At 37.9% G+C, this 21,033-nt stretch overlaps 1 protein-coding gene across 4 annotated transcripts in view; it reads left to right on the top strand.

The window, feature by feature from the left end:
* PRKD1 (protein kinase D1) overlaps positions 1–21,033 on the top strand; it is a 332,060-nt gene that overhangs the window by 233,576 nt on the left and 77,451 nt on the right. For all 4 annotated transcript variants that reach the window (XM_043555957.1, XM_043555955.1, XM_043555954.1 and 1 more), the window contains exons 3-4: positions 18,708–18,839; positions 20,473–20,633. In XM_043555957.1, coding sequence (XP_043411892.1) covers positions 18,708–18,839; positions 20,473–20,633 — 293 coding nt within the window. The remainder of the gene's footprint in view (positions 1–18,707; positions 18,840–20,472; positions 20,634–21,033) is intronic.

The raw sequence follows: 21,033 nt of genomic DNA, 5'->3' as shown, positions 1-21,033 counted from the left end.
CTTGGTTCCCCCATCAGGTGGTCTGCTTCTTCAGAGATGGATGTCTCCAGGGCAAACTGATGCAGAGCTTGAGAATTTCTGATGAAAGAATAGGCAGCAAGTAGATACCAAGTGAGTTTACCAGATTAAAATTGAATGCTTCTTATCCAAAATGAAGACTCAGTGAGATGTAAGCCTGCTTCTTGCTGTTTAGAATTGGTTTCACCAGGGTCCAGGATGGGCCACCAGCTCTCCATAAGTGGCATTTTTAATAGGACAGTACCATAGCCCTGAGAAGAGACTCTCTGCTGTCTTATGCAATCTTTCATGCCACAGTGGCCAAGAGCAAAACACTACTTACATGTATATGTTAGAATGCACAGAGGGGAAACACATAGCTTCTCTCCCTTGTTTATCCTAGCAGCTAATTGAGATAGAGATGCCAGGCAAGGGACGGCACATATGTGGCCCATGTTTTTCTATCATCACTCCCTGTTCTTATGGGAGATGCTCCACATCATGGGCTCTAGAGACCAGAATTACTGAACCTGCAGACAAATACTGATAGTGTTAAAGAATGTTTGGAAGATCGAAGAATTTTACTTCAGTTAGACTCTTTCATGGGTTTATGATTTTACTAGGCTTATGTTACACTGGCATATCTGCTCCTATGCTTTGAAGCATAGCATCAGGTATACATTTTTGGCTGGATTAGTCCTTAATGATTGTCATCATACAATTCAGCTCTGAGTCACCTGTGTCTTTTGATGTTCTTAAAATTCTTATATATAATGCTGTTTTATTTCCCTGTTTAGCAAATTATGGATGGTGATTACAATTTTTTTTTGAGAGAGAGAGAGAGACAGGGAGAGAGAGAAAGAGAGAGAGAGGATGCATGCAGGGGAAGGGGCAGTGAGAGAGAGAGACAGGAAGAGATAGAGAATCTTAAGCAGGCTCCATGCTCAGTGTGGAGCCCAACGCGGGGCTTGATCCCATGACCCTGAGATCATGACCTGAGCCGAAACCTAGGGCCAAATGTCGAACCAGTTGAGCCACCCAGGAGCTCCAACATCTTTCTTTAAATATTCCCCTTAATACCTTGAAAAATAATAAACTGATGCTAGGTTCTAAGTCCTTTTTAATTGATTGACTTAAAATCAATGAGATCGATATTAGTGATTGTTAACCTTGTTCACTTATGAAACTTTAAACAAATTCATAACTATGCTCAAAGTCAGAACAATTAAATCAGATTCTCTAGAGGTTAAGAGTAGAACTGTGCATTGGTTTAAAGCTTTCTAAGTGATTCTTATGCATAGCCGAGGTCAACAATTTTTGCCGTAGATGTAGGCAGTTTGTGAGTTGGAGGCACAGGGAGGGTTTTGAAAGCCCAGCTGCTTTGTCAGTGAATAGGAAACATGCATTTGTTTTTGTTTCTACTTCTTTTTTTTTAATTTTTAATGTTTATTTTTGAGAGTGAGAGAGAGAGAGAGAGAGAGAGAGAGAGAGAGAGAGAGAACAAGTGGGGGAGGGGCAGAGACAGAGGGAGACACAGAATGTGAAGCAGGCTCCAGGCTCCGAGCTGTCAGCACAGAGCCCAACACGGGGTTTCATCTCAGGAACTACGAGATCTTGACCTGAGCCGAAGTCGGATGCTCAACCGACTGAGCCACCTGGGTGTCCCTGTTTCTCCTTCTTAAGGGATAAAGAGGCTGGGGAGAAAGAGGTGATGGATGCTTCTGCTCTGCCCTGAACTTATTAAAGGTGCCAGAGAGCTAGTTATGGGTTGCCTCAGCAGGATTATCATTAAATGGCTATAATCCAAGGAATTCTTACTCTTGCTTCAGTGACCTGAAGGCATCACTGTGAGTGAACTTCTCCTACCTCACAATGCCAATTGCTGTGGATAAGAGAAGCTTAAATACAAGAGATTCCCTTGGCTTTATAAATGAATTGTATGAGTCATATGTACATGACTGCTTTCCTCTCTTTTCTCTTTTTCTTTCTCAGCTTCTAGCAGGCTGCAGTCTGCCCTTTCACTCCCTCTTGCAAAGATCTCTAACTGACCAGGGGCGCCTGGGTGGCTCAGTCGGTTGGGTGTCTGACTTCAGCTCAGCTTATGGTCTCACGGTTTGTGGGTTTGAGCCCCACTTCAGGCTCTGTGCTGACAGCTCAGAGCCTGGAGCCTGCTTCAGATTCTATGTCTCCCTCTCTCTCTGCCCCTCCCCCACATGTGCTCTGTCTCTCTCTGTCTCTCAAAAATAAATAAATGTAAAAAAAATTTTTTTTAAAAAAGGTCTCTAACTGACCTGATGTTAAAAAGTATTGAGGTGTTTTCTCAGGCCACACAATTCGCCCTCTCCAAAGGCTTTCTACTTCTGTCATCTGTGACACTGAGTGTTCCTAGGTCCCCCTGCCCTGTGTTTCCACTTCAAGTAATCCCTCCACCTGGTTCTTTCTTAGCCCTCAAGCCTTAAATCTTCAGTCTTTGCTCTACTTCTCAAAGGTTCGTGTAGTCTCTACTAGACTGATGTAGTTTTAATGTCTCATTAAATGAGACATTTTAATGTCTTATTCTCTCAACTATGGGTCTAAAACGTTGGCTTTCCCTTCAAACCTTCCTTTCTTTCCTTTTTTAATTAGTGGTACCAATATTTTGTTTCATTGATACAAAAATAAGGCAAACTAAAATGACAATAAAAATAAACAAGCACCACAAGTAACACTGGAGGCATATTTGCTTCAATTCTTCTATAACGATATACTCTACATTGTTCTTTCTGTATTCCCACTGTTTCTTTCCTGGCTCATGGCCCCCAGGATTCTTGTTCTTTCTCAAGTGTTTCTGTACCCTCTGTGTTATCCTTTTATATGCTCTAAACATTAGTCAATGAATCTCACTAAAGCACTTTTCTACATAATCCACTTAGCTGGGGAGGGGGTCACAAGGCTGTTTCTAAGATAATGGTAATTTTCTTCAGTTGGATGGAGAGTACAATGACTGTTTATTATTGTTCTTTAACCTACTCATATGTTACATATGCTTTTCTGTGTACATGATACTTTTAGCTAAAATAAATTCCAGTCATTTTTAAAAAAAGTTTTAAATGATGTCTTACTGCATTCTAGAGCTTCAACTTAAAATACCAAGGTTGGCCACCAGCTAATCCCAAATAAAGTATCCACTGTCTTGCCCGTTTGTTGACTATAGTAACCTCATCCAGTCATGCTGATTCCTTCAGTATCCCAAACTTCCCACATTGATTTCCTCTTCTGAACCTTATTGTGTTTCTGCCTGAGAAATTCTGTTTCTTCCTCAATCCAAGATTTATACTCTCCTTCATCTTTTACAGCATGTCATTCTAGGCAATCTCCCTTCTCCTTGCCTGGTACTCTTCCTGACCTTGACAATCTCCAAGTCCATGTCTGGTTACATACTGCATTATAGTCTACTTGACCTATTTTGTTTGCTTGTGAGTATATTTACCATCTTTCCTCAGCTGGAATATAAAATCCTAGAGGACTGACCATGAATCTTTTGCTACTTTCTTTTAAATATTTTGGAGAAGGCTGTATTTGTTTGGTTGATCATGTTGAGTGTAGAAATAATCCAGAGAGTGTTACTGTAAATGTGGAGTGAGCCAAGAAATGTTGAAGGCCAGATCCAATCTCTGAGTGCCAAGAACAATGGCCTTTGAAAAGACTTCAAAGCTGTACCAAATGTAATAATCTTACAGGCAAAATCACCTTTTGGAACATTTTGCTCAGAATCACTTATGCTAATATTATGTTTATAGCACACTTTAGGAAGATGGGCTAAAATTTCCACATGGTACATGTTTAATCTATTTTCTGCTTATTATCGCATCAGTTTTCTTCCATCTTAAAGGTTTATTTTTCCATTTTTTTAAAATATCTCCCACTTTTAGGGCTTATTTTCATCAGCTTTTTAGATAAATATGGCACATGGCTTGGTTTCTGAGTTTTGTGCTTTTTTTTCCTTATCATTTTCATTTAGGAAAATTACTAAAAGGAATCCAGGAAAATGCACTCTCCTGCCATATGGCCTTCCATTAACATGCAGCACTTTCTAATGGCCGAAGCTTTTAACTTACCTAGAGCTGGAAGTTAATGTACAAAGCATTCTCTGTTTTTAATGTTTATTTTAATGCTTACTTATTATCATTTCAAATAATATTTTATGATTTAAGGTAAGGATTATCATGTTAAATGTATGCTAATTGTGTTGCGATTTAAATATTCACAATTTATTAATTTAAATCTGCACATTTATGTTAAAATCCATTATTTTCATCAGAGATGCAATTAGAATCAATTAAGTACTGAAATACATTTTAATAGTAAGATTCATTCACTATTATATGATTTGGATTGTAATAATTTATTGGAATGTCCTCTTTACTCTCTGGTACATGCACTCACATACACATACTTTTTGATAGAAAAAATTGGAATTTGTTTATGATACACCAACTCCCCAACTTTCTCTCCACCCACTCAAAAAAAGAACATTGTATAGCCAATTTTGGTGAAATTTCCATCAAACACTTAAGCAGAAACTATTTCAGAACACATAAAAGTTGAAAATCTTGTCTAATTACTTAGCCAAATCCAGCAAAACTTTAATACTGAAACCTGGAAAAGACAGTATAAGTAAGAAAAGGAAATTGCAATGGATTGAGTGTTTATGTCTCTGAACTTCATGTTGAAATCCTACCCCCAAACTGACGGTATTAGAGGGGAATAGGTCATGAAGGTAGATCCTCGTGGGATAGTGCCCTTATAAAAGATAGCCCAGAGAATTCTGTTGCCTCTTCTAACATGTACTTTTATTTTATTTTTTTTTAAATTTTTTTTTCCAACGTTTTTATTTATTTTTGGGACAGAGAGAGACAGAGCATGAACGGGGGAGGGGCAGAGAGAGAGGGAGACACAGAATCGGAAACAGGCTCCAGGCTCCGAGCCATCAGCCCAGAGCCTGACGCGGGGCTCGAACTCACGGACCGGGAGATCGCGACCTGGCTGAAGTCGGACGCTTAACCGACTGTGCCACCCAGGTGCCCCTAACATGTACTTTTAGTGACAGGGAAAGACACCCATCTGTGAACCAGGATGCAGACTCTCACAGTAACTGAATCTTCCGTTCCCTTGGTCTTGGACTTCCCAGTCTCTAGAACTGTTGTTTATAAGCTATAGACTCCGTAGTATTTTGTTAGAGCGACCCATATAGACTAAGACAGAAAGGAAACTGTGGACTATGTCCACTAATGGGATGGTTAATGTTGGAGAACACTTACCATTCACTAGGCACTATGATAAGCCTTTTTCAGAGGTATAGAAAAGTTAAATAATTTACCAGGAATCACCCAGTTACTTAATAGTAAAATTGTACTTAAAACCCAGGAATATCTGAAATCTGAACCCACATGCAATTAATGAAATATTTTTGCTTTCTGGATACAAAAGTCCTAAATAAAGTGTTGAGAAAAATAGAATTCATAAGAATACAGGAGAATAATACAAAATAATAATTCCTTGGTTATTCTAGGAATAAAAAGTTGATTTGACATTATTAATAAGTCAATTTTTATAACCTGGCATGAATTTTATTTTATCTTAAAGCAATAGGAATACTTGACTTAAATCAACAATATAATTTTTAACAAGAATGTGCAAGTCACTGTCTAATTAAGGTTAACAAGAAAAGAGCTATCTTTATTAGTATTCAGCATTGTTCAGGAAGTTCTTAGCAAATGGAATAACACTGCAAATAGAAATGAAGTAGAAATATTGGCAAGAACAGTCAAAGTGATAGTAATTTGCAGTGGATATGATGATTTGGAAAATCTGTATGTATGTCTGCATTCAGGATGATCTAAATTATTCTCCAGAACTTCCCTCTTGAAAGTGTCTATGATTTTTAGCCTAATTTGTCCGCATTCAAAGCCTGAATTATAGTTATAGTTACCACTCTCATTTTACGGATGCGGTCACCAAGACCCACAGAATCAGGAATCATGGCCAAGGTCAGACACCTCGTAAGTGGTGAAGCTGGATTTCAGACCAGGCAGTCTTGCTCCAGAGCTAGCATTCCTAGCCCCTTACACTGTATTGAACAACACAGTCCTTTCTGCCTCTGTGCTATCTACATGCCCAGCACAAAGTGAACTCTGCCATCATGTGGAATAATAATCACAGGAGACTAGTCCTCTAGACTAGGAAAGGAGCAACTATCCAAATTTTAAGGATTGCATATATAATTTGAAAACTGCTTTGCTCCCTTCCCCCTCAATGCCGGTAAGTCTTACTAGGAAAACATTACTACCTGAACTAACCATAATAGGAAACATCAAATTTAGAGAAAAATTTACATCTGTCTTCTTTTAAACATTTTTTCCTATGCTATATGTCCTCTATTATTCTGAAATCACTAGATAGCTTGTTTAGAATTTATATACTGATAAAATTAACCCTTTGTTGCTTTAAATAATAATGACATTGGGATTTGCAATTTAAAACGAGAGAGAAAATGGAATTGGAATAAATGCTAAAATCAGATACGACTATAATAGCACCATATGAGAATAAAATGTATATTGAATGAGGAAATGAACTAAGTTGCAATAATGATTCATTTACCATACACATGCAGAGAATTTTGATAATCGGAACATGAAAGTTGTTGTACAAAACTAACTAAAGCTTGTCCAAACCCAGTTAATCTTAGATTAAAAATCATAATCTGCAATTACTTATGGTGTTTTCTAAAAATTGTTTGGTAATGATGACTTAATCTCCCAAAATATTTTCTGAAGTGAGGACCAAAGTTTGTGATTTCATTCACAAAGATGGAATGTGATATGAGTAGCCAAAAAGACTATAGATAATAAAAAAAATATATATAGATAGATAGACCTATATATGAGTTATATCCCCAAATAATTAATGTATAAATTAAATATTTAGAACAAGAATGATTTTGTAAGTGAACGAATATCATAAATGGAGATAATGGTCCCAAACTAGCATACCAAAGCCCACTGAACCTGCCATATGTTCCCACGCTGAACTAGGTTTCCTATGTGTATTTACCATCTATGGAACTTCTTTGATCATCAACTGTCTTTCAAACCTTTGGCTCCTTTTTTTTTTGGTTCTTTTCTTAATATTGTTGGGAGTTTTTAATATATTCTGGATACAAGCCCTTTATCAAGGAAATGTACCTGACAAATATTTCCTCTGACTGTTGCTTTTCTCTTCATTTTTTTAATAGAGCTTTTGAATATCGCAAGTTTTTCATTTTGATGAAGTCTATCAGTTTTTAAAAATTAATTAAGTTTTTGTTGTTGTATCTAAGAAATCTTTGCTTAGACCAAGGTCACAAACATTTTTTCTAAGCTCGTCCTCTAGAAGTTTTATGGCTTAGGTTTTGTATTTAAATCTATGATCTATTTTGAGTTTATTTTTGCTAGTGGTGTAAAAATGTAAGATTGTTATAAATCTGCATTTGCATATATATTTGAGAAAATGTCTACTATATTTTACCATACTTTATGTACCACCACAGTGTAGTACCAAATATAGTACTGCTAGTTTTAAATGTTTTCTCATTGAAATGATTGTGAAAGTATTAGTTCAGTTTATAATTGTACCCATTTCAAAAGATGCAGGAAATGAAGTACAGAGAGGCCACCTTATCTGCTCTCAAAGTCATACGCTGTCCAGTGTTGTAAAAAAGAAATTGTTTTTAACAGTGAAGTCCCCATGTTATGGATATTCTGTACAGATCACCAATAAACATTTCTTTCCACCTCTTCCTCCTACTGGAACCCAGGCTCTGGACCCTGGAGCCCTACCACCCTCAATCTCAATATGACCCTATACCCTAATGCCCTGGTAAATGGATAAACTGATGGCCTATTGAAAGGATTCAGCTAGGGAATTGGTAAACAAAGGGTAACTTATCAACCAAATGGAATACAGCTCAGCAATAAAAAGGACTGAGCTATGGATGCACACACAACATGGATGAAGTTCAAATACATCATGTTGGCTGAAGCTATACTCAAAAGGATACATTTATATGACATCTTGGAAAAGGAGCAGAGAATAAAGCTGTGGTTGCCAGGGGCTGGGGCTGATGAGGGAATTGTCTGCATGGGGGAAAGGGGAAATTTGGGAGGAGTTGATAAAATTGGTGCATATCTCCATTATGGTGTTAGTTACACAATTATATGCTTGTCAAAATGGTACACAAAAAAGGGCAGATTTTACTTACTGTAAGTTGTACCTCAATACAGGTAACTAAAAAGCATAAACTCAGATTTTCAATGAATAAAAGCCCTTATTTTAATGAGCCAGGGTAGACCAATGAAATCAGGTCAGCCTGATTTCTTCTAAAAGAACCCAGGGAGTTCCTCAGCTGCACATCCCCTTCTCTTGGTGCCCCGAGCAGCAGCCGGGAAAGATTCCTACCTGCGGCAAGCCCTGGATTCCATTCAGCTCTCGCTCTTACTCTTGCTTCTCCTGCAGTGGGAATACCCAGCAGATTTCACAGCGTTTAAGGGTGTTTTTGTTTATGATCAAAAGTAAGCATCTGTTTTTATGAAAGGCACAATGAGACTTAAACTTGAAGCAAAGCCTATAGGACCTCAGCCTGGTGTCTCTGTGTGCAAATGTATTTGACATCAGTGATGCCATTTGTTGCCAGAAACCCTGCTGCCTATCAGAGCATTTCAAATAGCACCTACCTAGCCTTGTCTAATAGCCTTTTGTAAGTAGTCCAAAGGGCGATTTGTACGCGGGTGTTCCTCATGTAAATGAGGTCATTATCCTTTTAAAGGTGTAACGTTTCCTGTACACTCCAGAGCTTTCTAAGAAACAGACTTGACCTTTCCTTCCTTCATTCAGGGTGCCTGCAGAGCCTGCACTCATTAGCTAGAATTTGACTCCATGACATTTTTACTTAATTTTCTTTTTCCTCCATGTTGGACACATGGGGCAACCATTTATGTTCTTTCTTGACCTGAGATGCTCTCTAATCTCTTTCCAGCTGTGGCATTTGTCATTCAGTCACATCAGGCTGTGGTGACCCTTCTTTCCCCATGGCAATTCCCAACTGTTAATTGATTCATTTTAGAGAAGGAACTAGATAGAAACAGTCCTATGGGCTTAGCTCCATTTAATTAGTGTTAACCAGCGCAGTGGATGATAGAAAAGCAATTTCCTCTGGAGTGGAAACATATTCTTTATAAGGTAGTAGAGGGAACAAACAGTAATAATTTTTAAAGCCCTTAGATTTTTTAAGTGCTATGCATTGGTATTAGATTTAAAAGCAGTATTGCCTTCTATTAATATTGAAGATGACAGTAATAAGAATTATAAATAATATTAATGCTACCGCTAATAGTAGTATTCAGTTATTTCATCAAACAAAGCCCATACTGTTAATCTAAACTATGCTAAGACATTTTGGGGATAATCACCACTGGGAGTGTGGTAGTTACTTTGTGTCTTCCTTACAGCCCAGGCGGGTGAGCTTTACTAAGCCAGTTTAATAGACAGGGACAGTCAGGTTCAGAGAGGTGAACTGTGACTTACTCAAGGTTACTCATTTGCTATGACCAAGATTAGTAGTAGCCAGGTCTTCACTCATTTGCTATGACCAAGATTAGTGCCCAGGTCTGTAGTAGCCAGGTCTGTTCTGACACTGTATCCATGATTTTCATCACTACCTACACCATACTGCCTTTAGATTAATAAGGAACTAGCAAGGACATCTCTGGAAAGCATTGCTAGACGCTTTTTAAAATGTGATCCAAATTACGGTTTTGATGGGCTTTGACTTTGAACTTCAAATACTTTATTTGCAGATTGTTGGGACTTAATAAAATGTAGAACCTTAGAACTGCAGACAAGCCTGTAAGTTTTGAAGACACTGTGTTATGTATTCAACCATGGTTGAGTCATATTAAATGATTATTTACTATGTGCATATAAACAGAGAAGGTATGATGTCTATCCCCAGCAATGTTATGTCAGAAGTGAACAGATAAAAGAGTAAGGAGTTGCAGTATAGACTGATACATTTTATAATACAAGGGTGCCCATGAGCCTATGAGAACAGGGAAGAGGACAGTTTACAGGTGGGGGGGGGGGGCAATCATAGCATCAGAGGCTTCCCAGAGCTGAATTTGGGGATAAGCAGAGTTAGATACCTAGGGGTAGCCACATGCTAAACAAATCAAAGGTTTGTGTGAAAGACAGGGAGCATACTTCAGTAGTGGCTCCAGCAAAAAGTATGTTGAGAGGAAGGGGGCACCTGGCTGTCTCAATCAGTAGAACATGTGACTCTTGATCTTAGGGTTGTGAGTTCAAGCCCCACATTGATTGTGTAACCTACTTAATGTTGAGGATAGTGTTCCCAGTGGACTTCTCAGTATAGAAATAGATGGAATAAAATAACGCAGCCCTATAGCCAGCCTTTAATTACATGGGCTGCTGTTTTGTATCTGTTTCTTCCTGGTAGCGCCTTCCAGGAAGGAGGGGAGGCATTGCTACTTCTAAAGAAGATGTTCTGCAACAGCCACTGAGTTCATTTGCCTGGGAGGGAAACAAAGGGTGGGTCACTCAGACATTAACTATAACTCTCCTGGTTCATAAACTGCTTCCTGAGCAGGGTTTTAGCCCTGCTATCAAACACACTCCTGTGGTCCTGCTGCTTGCTTCTGGTTAAACAGAGAGAGGAAAAGAAGAAGAAGAAGAAGAAGAAGAAGAAGCAGCAGCAGCAGGAGGAGGGGGAGGGGGAGGAGGAGGAGGGGAAGAAGGAGAAGGATTTCTTTCTTTCTGAGCAAGAATGAATACATGGCAGACTTTACTAATTTTTGTAGTAGAACATAGGCCTTGTCACCTGTACGCCCGGTGTCGAACAATGCATAGGGTCTCTCCTCAAATGTTAGTAATTATATTCTAAATACCTGAAAGTATTGACATAATTAGCTTTCTGTGACCTAGCATTATATAGTCATTATAAATACACCTATTGTAACTATGCTCGAAAAAACTCTTCTTACGATCCTTTGGCAAGTCATCCAGTAGTGCCTGCTACATAATCATGCTAATGAAATTTTCCATTCACTTTCTTCCATCACTGTTAAGATTTATGAGCTCCTCTTACTTTTAAAGTCATTTTTCTTTTACGGATTTGATGAGCATTCATTTCTGTTTTCTTGGATTGGTGTTTTAAGTTTTTACTCACCAGGTATAATTTATGTAATATGATATTATACATATGTGTGTGTGTACACACACACACACACACACACACACACATAACATAGGAAATTTGCTGTGTTTCCTTAATTCCTAAAGCTCCTAAATTGTATTTTCCCCCCAGTTAATTACTAATCATTTGTTAAATAATGTTTTCCTGCTGCATTGATTTATGATATTTCCTCTATCACATTTTAAATTCATACGTAGAATGGATTACTGCACTATCGGTATCTGTCTTTTTTAATTTCTCTTTTTTCTTGTGCACAGCCAGCACATTTTAAATATCATAGTTTTACAGAATATTTTGAAAGCAACTAGGGCTAAATTTCTTCATTACTCTCCTTTTCAGCTTTCCCATTCCTATCAGAATATGTTCTATTTTTCTTAGAGAGGGCCTTTAGAATAATTTCATTAAGCCCAATAAGATTCTGTTAGAATATTGCTAAATATTGCGGTAGGTGTTTTCTTAAGATTGAAACTGGGGGACACCTGGGTGGCTCACTCGGTTAAGCCTCCAACTCTTGATTTCAGCTCAGGTCATGATCTCATGGTTCATGAGTTCTAGCCCCGCATCAGGCTCCACACGCACAGAACCTGCTTGAGATTCTCTCTCTTTCCCTCTCTCTCTGTCCCTTATCTGCTCATGCTGCCTCTCTCAAAATAAAAAATAAAAAATAAAAAATAAACCTTTAAAGTTTAAAAGTGAATTTTGAGCCCTCCTATATAATTTTGGCCTGTTTAAATGTTTGGGCCTGTTTAAAATAGTTCATTTAAAGCTGTTAGATAGTCTTTGTTCATCTACTCTGTTTTCTTCTCAAATATATATATTTTTTCTAATTTTTTGTTGTTGTTTGAAAATAGTTCCCTTCTCCTAGGACAGATAGGAAAATATTGCAGCTGAAGAGTTTAGCTTTTTCTATTTCATGTATTAGCATTAAACTATTTGTTTTTCATGGTTCAGGACTATCTCTGCTTCATTCTTTCCACATATAACACAACTGAAAGGTCTTTTGCTGTGTTTCAGACTTTTTCAGAGCTTTGGGTTTTTCTTCTCTTAGTCTTCCTGGGGTGGCTCTCCTTAACTGGAGCCACATTCACCTTCACCGGACTCTGTGCCACTCTTTCTGTAACTGCTGCATTTTCTTTCCCAGTATGAGCTGATCAGAGACTTCCCTGAGCAGTTATGCCAGCTTCTGTAGCCACCCCTCCTTTTTCTTCCTAATTAGGGTAACTTGTTATTGTGCTATCAATTGGCTTGAGAGATCATTCCTTTCAGAGCCATTTTTTAAGGTCCTCTGGCTGTGGACCTATAAAATATTTTCCCAGAACTTTCTGAACTGCCTAATCAACATATCTAAACACATTTTATGGGTTTCTTTCTCTTGGCTGCTATACCCTCTGGGATATTCATAGCCTCCCAAGTTCCCATCATTGCACCTCACTAACATTTTTCTGGTCAGATATAAGTCAAAAATAGAAATTCCCATCTCTCGTTTCTTCAAAGGGAGAAACTGGTACAGACATGACTTGGAGTGGGGCACCTGGGTGGCTCCAATTCTTGATTTTGGGTCAGGTCGTGACCTCACAGTTTGGTTCGTGGGTTTGAGCCCCAGGTCGGGCTCTGTGCTGACAGTGCGGAGTCTGCTTGGGGTTCCCTCTCTCCCTCTCTCTGCCCCTCCACCACTCGTGCTCTCCCTCTCCCTCTCAAAATAAATAAATAAACATTAAAAAAAAAAAAGCCCATGGCTTGGAGGGACTGGGACAAATGAAGAAGCAGAAAGAAATCACCAGCCTCAGGAGACAGATATGAGTGTATGGCTAAGCAGAGGTAGTACAGATATATGCAAGCTTAATTTTGCAAACGCTGTCAAATACTTGGGCCACAATAGCATGGAAATGATGTATTGTCATCCTTCAGGTACATGCACATGGAAAGTCGGAGTCACTTTGCTAACTGTCCTAACAGTGCAGCAAAGATGAAATATCAAGAACTCACAGTAATTATAATTATAAAGAAATATGTAGATAATCCTAAAATTGGCTATAATTAAGTAAAATCAGACTGCATAAAAATGTTCTCTCTTAATCCCATTCTCTTTTTTTCTAAATGTAGCACACTTCATCCTTCAAGATTCTGTTCAATGTCCATCCTTGATGAAGCTTTCTCTGAGAGACCCAGTTCTAGTCACCCTTTCTTTGGTGTTTGCATCTCTGCATTTTCTATTATGATTAGTTATGGGTCTCTCATCCACGTTTGATTTTGAACCCTCAACAACACGTACTTTTCCTTGTCATTTTTCTATTTCAAACATACACTACATCACCTGGTAGGTTGTAGATATACTAATAAAACCAGCATCATTGAATTCTGTGCTTGAAGAACGGACTTCTTGGCCACCATGAGCTATTTTACGAAAGACGTAGGCCATGTAGAAGTTACAGAGGAGGGTTTGGGTCTCAGTATTAAAAAAAATCTTTTTTTTTTAATTTGAAATTCATAAATGCAATAAACTGATATGTGAGGAAGTCATCATTGCACTAATGGAAGCTCTCAGGAAACAGAGGATGATGTATGTATATTATGTGTGTGTCTGGATGCAAGATAGGATATGCAAGTAGATATGGTTCCTTATCCATACCTCATACCTTAAAACTGATGAGTAGGTATATTTATGTGGGAATGGTATCCAGAAGCTATTTTCAATATTCTGGAGGTTAAGGAAAAAGGAAATTTATCTACAAATCTTAAGAGCTTTAAGAAACTTCATAATGTTTTGCTCTTGGCCAGACTGTATCAATTGAATGTGGCAACACTGGTTATTGCGTGGATACAAAATTCCAGTTGGCTGTTAGTGATGCATTACCTTTGATTTTTGTAACAATTTAGAAACCAGTTATTGTTACTAACTCCCAATTTGTTTGGAGGCAGAAGGATTTCAAAAAATGAAGTTCATGGAGAAAGCTTTTAAAAGGATATTTGATCACAAACTGAATTAATTTCATTCTATGTGTTAATTTCATGGACTCTTTTTCTCCCCAGTATCTTTTACATCTCTGAGATAAGGATGCATGATACTAGGATAATGTGTTATATTTCATTGCAATTTTTTTTTAATTTTTTTTTCAACGTTTATTTATTTTTGGGACAGAGAGAGACAGAGCATGAACGGGGGAGGGGCAGAGAGACAGGGAGACACAGAATCAGAAACAGGCTCCAGGCTCCGAGCCATCAGCCCAGAGCCTGACGCGGGGCTCGAACTCACGGACCGCGAGATTGTGACCTGGCTGAAGTCAGACGCTTAACCGACTGCGCCACCCAGGCGCCCCTCATTGCAATTTTTAAAAATCTTCTCCAGAGACTCATAAAATAAAGATGCAGTTTATAATCCATAATGTTTTAATGGACAGAGAAATATGATAATTTGATTCAGAGTGGCTTAGAGAATTCATATGGTTCAGGGTGTGAAGACTGAACCAAGATCCTCTGTTACCTAGGACAGCTCCTTAATTTCTCTGAGACTCAGTATTCTCACTTGTAAAGTGGGGATAATAATAATACCTACGTCATAGATTGCTTGTGAAAAATGGAATGAGATAATACTTGCAGCGTGTTAACCTTTTCTCTTATTGCATCTGTCCCAAATCATCAATGCTGGAAAGAGTTAATGCTTCTCCCAAATTGCCAAGATTACCAATAATAAAAAAAAAGACTGGAAATCTTGGAGGAGCTGACATTATTTTATTTTATTATGCAAATAGTTTTGACCTCCAGAGATTATTTATTTTGCTTCAGATGCCTCATCTTCTGTGCTGCTAACCAAACAGTTTATTCCATTTTGTGCAACAATTCATAATGAACCTTAAGAGAATTACTGATTATTTTAGAGTTTTTGGCTCAATTACCTGTTTCAAATGCTCAATGACTAAGGAAAGCATGTCATTTTCTCCTCTCCTGCACACTGGAGCATAACAATAGACTTTGAATAGAGCAAATCAAAGAGACACAAATACCAGTATAAGGGGCCCATTGTGCTGAGCTTGTAGCCCTGTCACATGCTTTTAATTTAGGTCGGTTGATTGACTATGACATACTGACAGATAGCACATTGTTCCTCTCTTGGAACCTCTAGACTCTTTAATATTCCTTCCCTTATCTGTCCATTTTGATTCCAAAACTTAAGTGAAATGGAATTACAGCATTCACTTTGTTTTCCTGTAGTAAGTGATTATCTCTGAAGTGCAATTTTGTGATTAGGTGAGATGGCATGCATACACTCAGCTAATGCTGATTTCCCCCAGGGTGCAGAACAGGTAAATTCATAATGAATGGATGTTGTGCTTTGATTTCAAATGGATGGAAAACCTCCCCACACTTGGTAGTTTTATTTTAAAAATGTATTTAATTATTCTAAAATTAACAGGAGAATATTAAAATTGAACTTTAGAAAATGGCATTTAAACATAAGTCAAGGGTGCTAACTGCTTATGAATGTTAATACCCTTCAAAAAGTGAAAAAACAAACTTACCTGACATAAATTAGGGGGGTAGGGTGTGAGTGGAGAAGGAGTGTGGTCATTGAAAAACTTCAGTTTAATTATTTATATTTTTTCTGATTAATTCAAAAATAAGTGCACCTTAGTATTAGTATTCTCAAATACTAATGTTTCTTATTTTGAAAACTACAGTAATTATTAACTAATTGGTATTATAGTATTGTCATAGATGTTTGGTCCTGAGGGGTGACTTCTGGTGTGTGTGGGAGGGGGGGAGGAGCAAGGAGTTAATGATTGGCACACAGTATTTTTTTTTTTTTTTGATATTTAGAAAAAAATTTTTTTGTCCAATAGTAAGAGAACTCAGTTTTAAAGAGAATTTTGCATTCCCAAATTAGACACGTTTTGACCAGACCACAAAAGTAGATGATTAGTACCCAAATCATACTCCTTTACTGATAAGCATTGACCATAATATTGTGAATCTTAAAGTGAGAACCTAACATGCAATTTCTCAAACTTATTTCAGTTGAAATCCTTTTTATAAAGAATTGTAAGTTCTAGTCAGAACTTCATGTAGGCCGTGTTGGTACATGGTCGTTTGTGGTTCTTTGATCACCTTCTTCTTCCCACGCTTAATCTCTTAGCATAGTATCCAGTATATACCAAGAGCACAGTAAATCTTAATTATTGTTGTTATTTTAATTATCTTTCCAACTGAATAAAAGTAATGATTTTAATAAGTTGATGACAGGTGATTTTCAACAATAAAGCACATTAATTTGGAATAAAGTGTTTTTATTCAAGCCTCAAAGAAAAACCAACCCATTAAAATTTTTCTCTTATTATAATCCAATTGTATGTTATGTGAACCATCAGCAATATTCTTTCTGGTGAAAGTGATTCACTTTCCTGTATGTTGTATTGTCACTTGCCCTGACAGATGCGATACCCTCAAAGTTGTCCTCCTAATTTTGGACAACTACGTAGCAGAGGTGAATGGCCTACGTTTTTAGTATGCACTCTCTCCCACCTTCCATACTTGAGTTAGCAAGGTAAAAGCACTTCTAAGCACACTCAGTGAGTGATTTGTTAGCCAATAGCCTGCTCTCCAAGGCCACAATAGGAAAACTGCAACTATTTATTTCCCACATCATGGGGCTATTGGATATAACTCTTTGGGCAGAGGTAAGGAAGATAAGATGTATCACTGGTGTGGTGAAAAGGACATGATTTGGGAACCAGAACGCCTACAGATTGTAGTTTTAGTTCTATTTAGTATCTTAGGTCACATTTTGTAGTTTCTCTGAACCTTAGAAGTTATTTTATACTTATTGTGAGTTTGTTTGTTTTTACTCTTCTTTCTTGCTAGTTTGGTAGACTCTGTAAAGATGTGTTACTCATCATTAGATCTTTATGCCCAGTTGTACCATTGACAACATTGAAGGTGCTTAACAAATGTGTGTAGAAAAAGTAAGGCAAGAAGACAAGCAGAAGGAAGAGAAAGACAGAATAGAACAATATATTTAAGGCCAAGTTTGCCCCCAAATTCTCTTTGAATAAAACCTTGTGAAATCAAGCACACATGGTCCTAACATTAATGGAAGTGTAAACTTTCAGGGCTTGGAGAAGTTACCATCAGTCAGACCTTCTCTTTTTATGTATGAGAAACAGGCTGATGATGATTAGGTGAAGTGTCATTTGAGTAATGTCTAAGCTGGGTCCAGTTCTTCTCTCTCCCAGGACGGCACTCTGGACTGTACTGGGTAGGCTCCTCGTTAGGCTATGTATGCAAATAAGCCTCAAAAGATATACCCCCTACCCATTAGAATATGGGAAAAGTGAATGGTCTTTTACTTTCAATTCTCTGTATCATTCTATTTCTTGATATGAACAACAACAAAAAGCATGAACTACTTTTGTAACACAATAAGAAATATTATTTGGAAAAATATAATTAAAAAATAATCAATTTCGATACTCTGCAGGAGTGTTATATAGACTCAGTAACGATATGCGAAAACAAAACGTACCCTGCATCATGAATATGATTTCGTAACATGTATTTCTTAAAGAGTGGACTGGAATTCACCAGTGTATGTATTAAATCTCTCTGACATATTGGTGAAGAGGTCACTTAGTTATAAATGCTTGGTTATCTTGCCTTAAGAGGTCAAACAACTCTATCTCCCCAAGAAGAGGCTGCTCAGATTTCTTACCTGTCTCCCAGAGGGACACTCCCCCTTCTGATATACCTTTTCATGGTCATAGTCGAGTATACCATCTTCTGATCTGTCTAAATTCAATCCATCAAGTTTTCTTTTTTTCTATTAATATTTCTTACTGCCTTTTTGGAGAAGAAAAAGCAAAACATTTTTAAGTAAGAGCAGGTGTTTGTAAATCTTATTGAACTGTCCTTTCATTCATGCTTTCTTCCACGTTTTGCCTATCCTCAAAGTGTCCTGAACCTTTGACTAGTGGGAAGAAGAGCGAGGGGGTTGCCACCAGCTGTAAAGCTGTGGGTGAGAAGAATGGAGTCTCACCACTAAAGCCAAGCAATGTTGCATCTTATCTTTCCTGACTTTGCCCAGAGAGTTCGATCCATATTTACATATTTAATTATCCTGAGGGCTTCTGGGTGGCTCAGTCCCTTAAACATCAGACTCTTGGTTTTGACTCAGGTCATGATCTCACAGTTCCTGAGTTCCAGCCCTGCGTGGGGCTCTGTGCTGACAGCTCAGAGCTGGGAGCCTGGAGCCTGCCTCAGATTCTGTCTCCCTCTCTCTCTTTATGCTCCTCCCCCACTTGCACTCTGTCTCTCTCTGTCTCTGTCTCTCTCAAAACTAAATAAACATTAAAAAAATAATTATCCTGTATGCTAATTATCTATAGATCAGAGTATCTATTTGACTTATTTTCCAATGTTACTATTTTTACAGCTTCTGCCACCTTTGAAGACTTTCAAATTCGTCCCCACGCTCTTTTTGTTCACTCGTATAGAGCTCCGGCTTTCTGTGATCACTGTGGAGAAATGCTGTGGGGTTTGGTGCGTCAAGGCCTTAAATGCGAAGGTAAGGTCTTTCCTTCCCAACCAAGTCGATCCCATGCTGGAACACATAAGTCACCTGCTTATGTTGTGCCCTCTACAATAATGTCTTCTTAACTTTATGTCTTTCAGCAATTTTGGGGATGCATGGATTCTGCTCTGTTCATTTCTTTACATTTCCTGTCTTCAGCTTATTTGCTCTGATCTGGGAAACCGGATTCTCATATCATTTTCCCTGTACTACGTGGATGTGTTTCTTTTGTGTTGGTTATTTTGGCAACAAACTGAAAATAATAATTGCTTCTTAAGTCGGAATTTTTTCAATATTTTTTTAAAAATTCTTTTTAATATTTATTTTTTTTTTTGAGAGAGAGAGAGAGAGAGAGCAAGAATGGGGAAGGGGCAGAGAGAGAGGGAGACACAGAATCCAAAGCAGACTCTAGGCTCTGAGCTGTCAGCACAGAGCCCAATGCGGGGATCGAACTCAGAAACCATGAGATCATGACCTGAGCCAAAGTCGGATGTGTAACCGACTGAGACGCCCGGGCACCCCATGTTGGAATTTTGATTCGTAGGCATTCACTAAATGTTTGTTGAAATTAGCAGAAATTTAGGAGATTAATCAAACCATGCAAGGTCAATCAGCTGTAGAGTGGTGGCCTGGAACTTGTGCCCATGTTTCTAACAATAGCATAATTTGCCATAAAATGAACTTTACCATGAAAAGAACTCTTTAAACTCAAGTGGCTAGAACACCATTATAAATCTTAAAAATACTCCAATCATACAGTGTTCTCTCTGACTTGTAGGAGGTAGAGCTGTTTGAACTTTGGCCAATATAACCAAGCATTTATGATGCAACCTAGAAATAAGCTAACCACAGTTTCTGAATTTTTGTCTGTGAGAAGACAAGTTAGGTGACAGTGACTTAGAAGAAACTGCCTGAAGTGTGGCTTTATGGAAATTTTCTTGCCTGCTGTGTGACACACAGGGAACTATACATAGTGGAAATATCAAACAAAAAATGGTGCTTTCCTAATTATCTAAAATGTGGAAACCAGCCTGTAAAGAAATGTAACATGTTTTCTTAACAATTCTACAAGGTGTAGTTATTATCCGTATTTTGTCGATAGCCAAACTGAGATGTGCAAGGTCATTTAAACAAAAAAAATTATAGAGCCAGGATTCACATCAAGTTCAAAAGTTGTGATGCACTGTGATTAACTTTCCCTTATGTGTCCACTCACATTAACTTGTGGCAGCTAAAAAAGCCTCTGGCGATCTCTTTGTTGTTTGTTGTTTTTTTTTTTTGTTTTGTTTTTTCTTTTTTTGTTTGGTTGGTTTTGGGGGTTTTTGTTTCTGTTTTTGTTTTTGTTTTTGCTAGATCCCTTAAAGTCCAAGTCCATTATATCCAAGAACATTTAAACAAAAATGATAACCAGAGTAGTTGCTGAGCTCGTCCAAAAGAATCAGAATTCAAAACCCACCTTATTTACAATTTCTGAAAAGAAAACAGAAAAAGCTCAAAAGAAAATTTAAATTTCTAAATAGCCTCAAGAAAAACGAAAACAATACTATTTTTAAAAATGCATAACTTGATACTAGAAGAGCTTTTAATTTATGGTTGAACAAAAATCATTTTTACTTTCTCTTTCCAGGATGCGGACTGAATTACCATAAGAGATGTGCATTTAAAATCCCCAACAATTGCAGTGGCGTGAGAAGGAGAAGGCTCTCGAACGTTTCTCTCACTGGACTCAGCACCATCCGCACAGCATCTGCTGAGCTCTCCACCAGTGCCCCTGACGAGCCCCTCCTGGTACAGCTTCCTGTTTTTCCATTTATCCGTTTGCATGAGAGATCTGTGGGACAATGTGATGACAGTGTCAATCCAAGACAGCACCCCGGGAGGGAGGACACAGCCAGGGTGTTATTGACTGTGTTTCTTCAGGGTTTGTATTGTAGACTGGTCAGTGCTTCATCAAATATCCAACAACTTTGAGTTTGCTTTCATTTATGAGCTCAGTGCAGTTAGAAAATATGTAAGGTTTCATCGTGGTCATAGGGCCAGACCAGCACAACTAACATGTGAATGTTGCAAAACACACTTTGTCAAAATTGGGAAACCAAAGATGAAAGATATTCTTCTCTGAAGATTATTAGAGTGCTTTGTGACATAGCTGCATATTTATTCTGGGAGAAAATTTTAAATTTGTTCT

Source organism: Prionailurus bengalensis, chromosome B3, assembly GCF_016509475.1.
Source record: "Prionailurus bengalensis isolate Pbe53 chromosome B3, Fcat_Pben_1.1_paternal_pri, whole genome shotgun sequence".
Classification (NCBI taxonomy): domain Eukaryota; kingdom Metazoa; phylum Chordata; class Mammalia; order Carnivora; family Felidae; genus Prionailurus; species Prionailurus bengalensis.
This window is presented reverse-complemented; position numbering and strand designations above follow the sequence as displayed.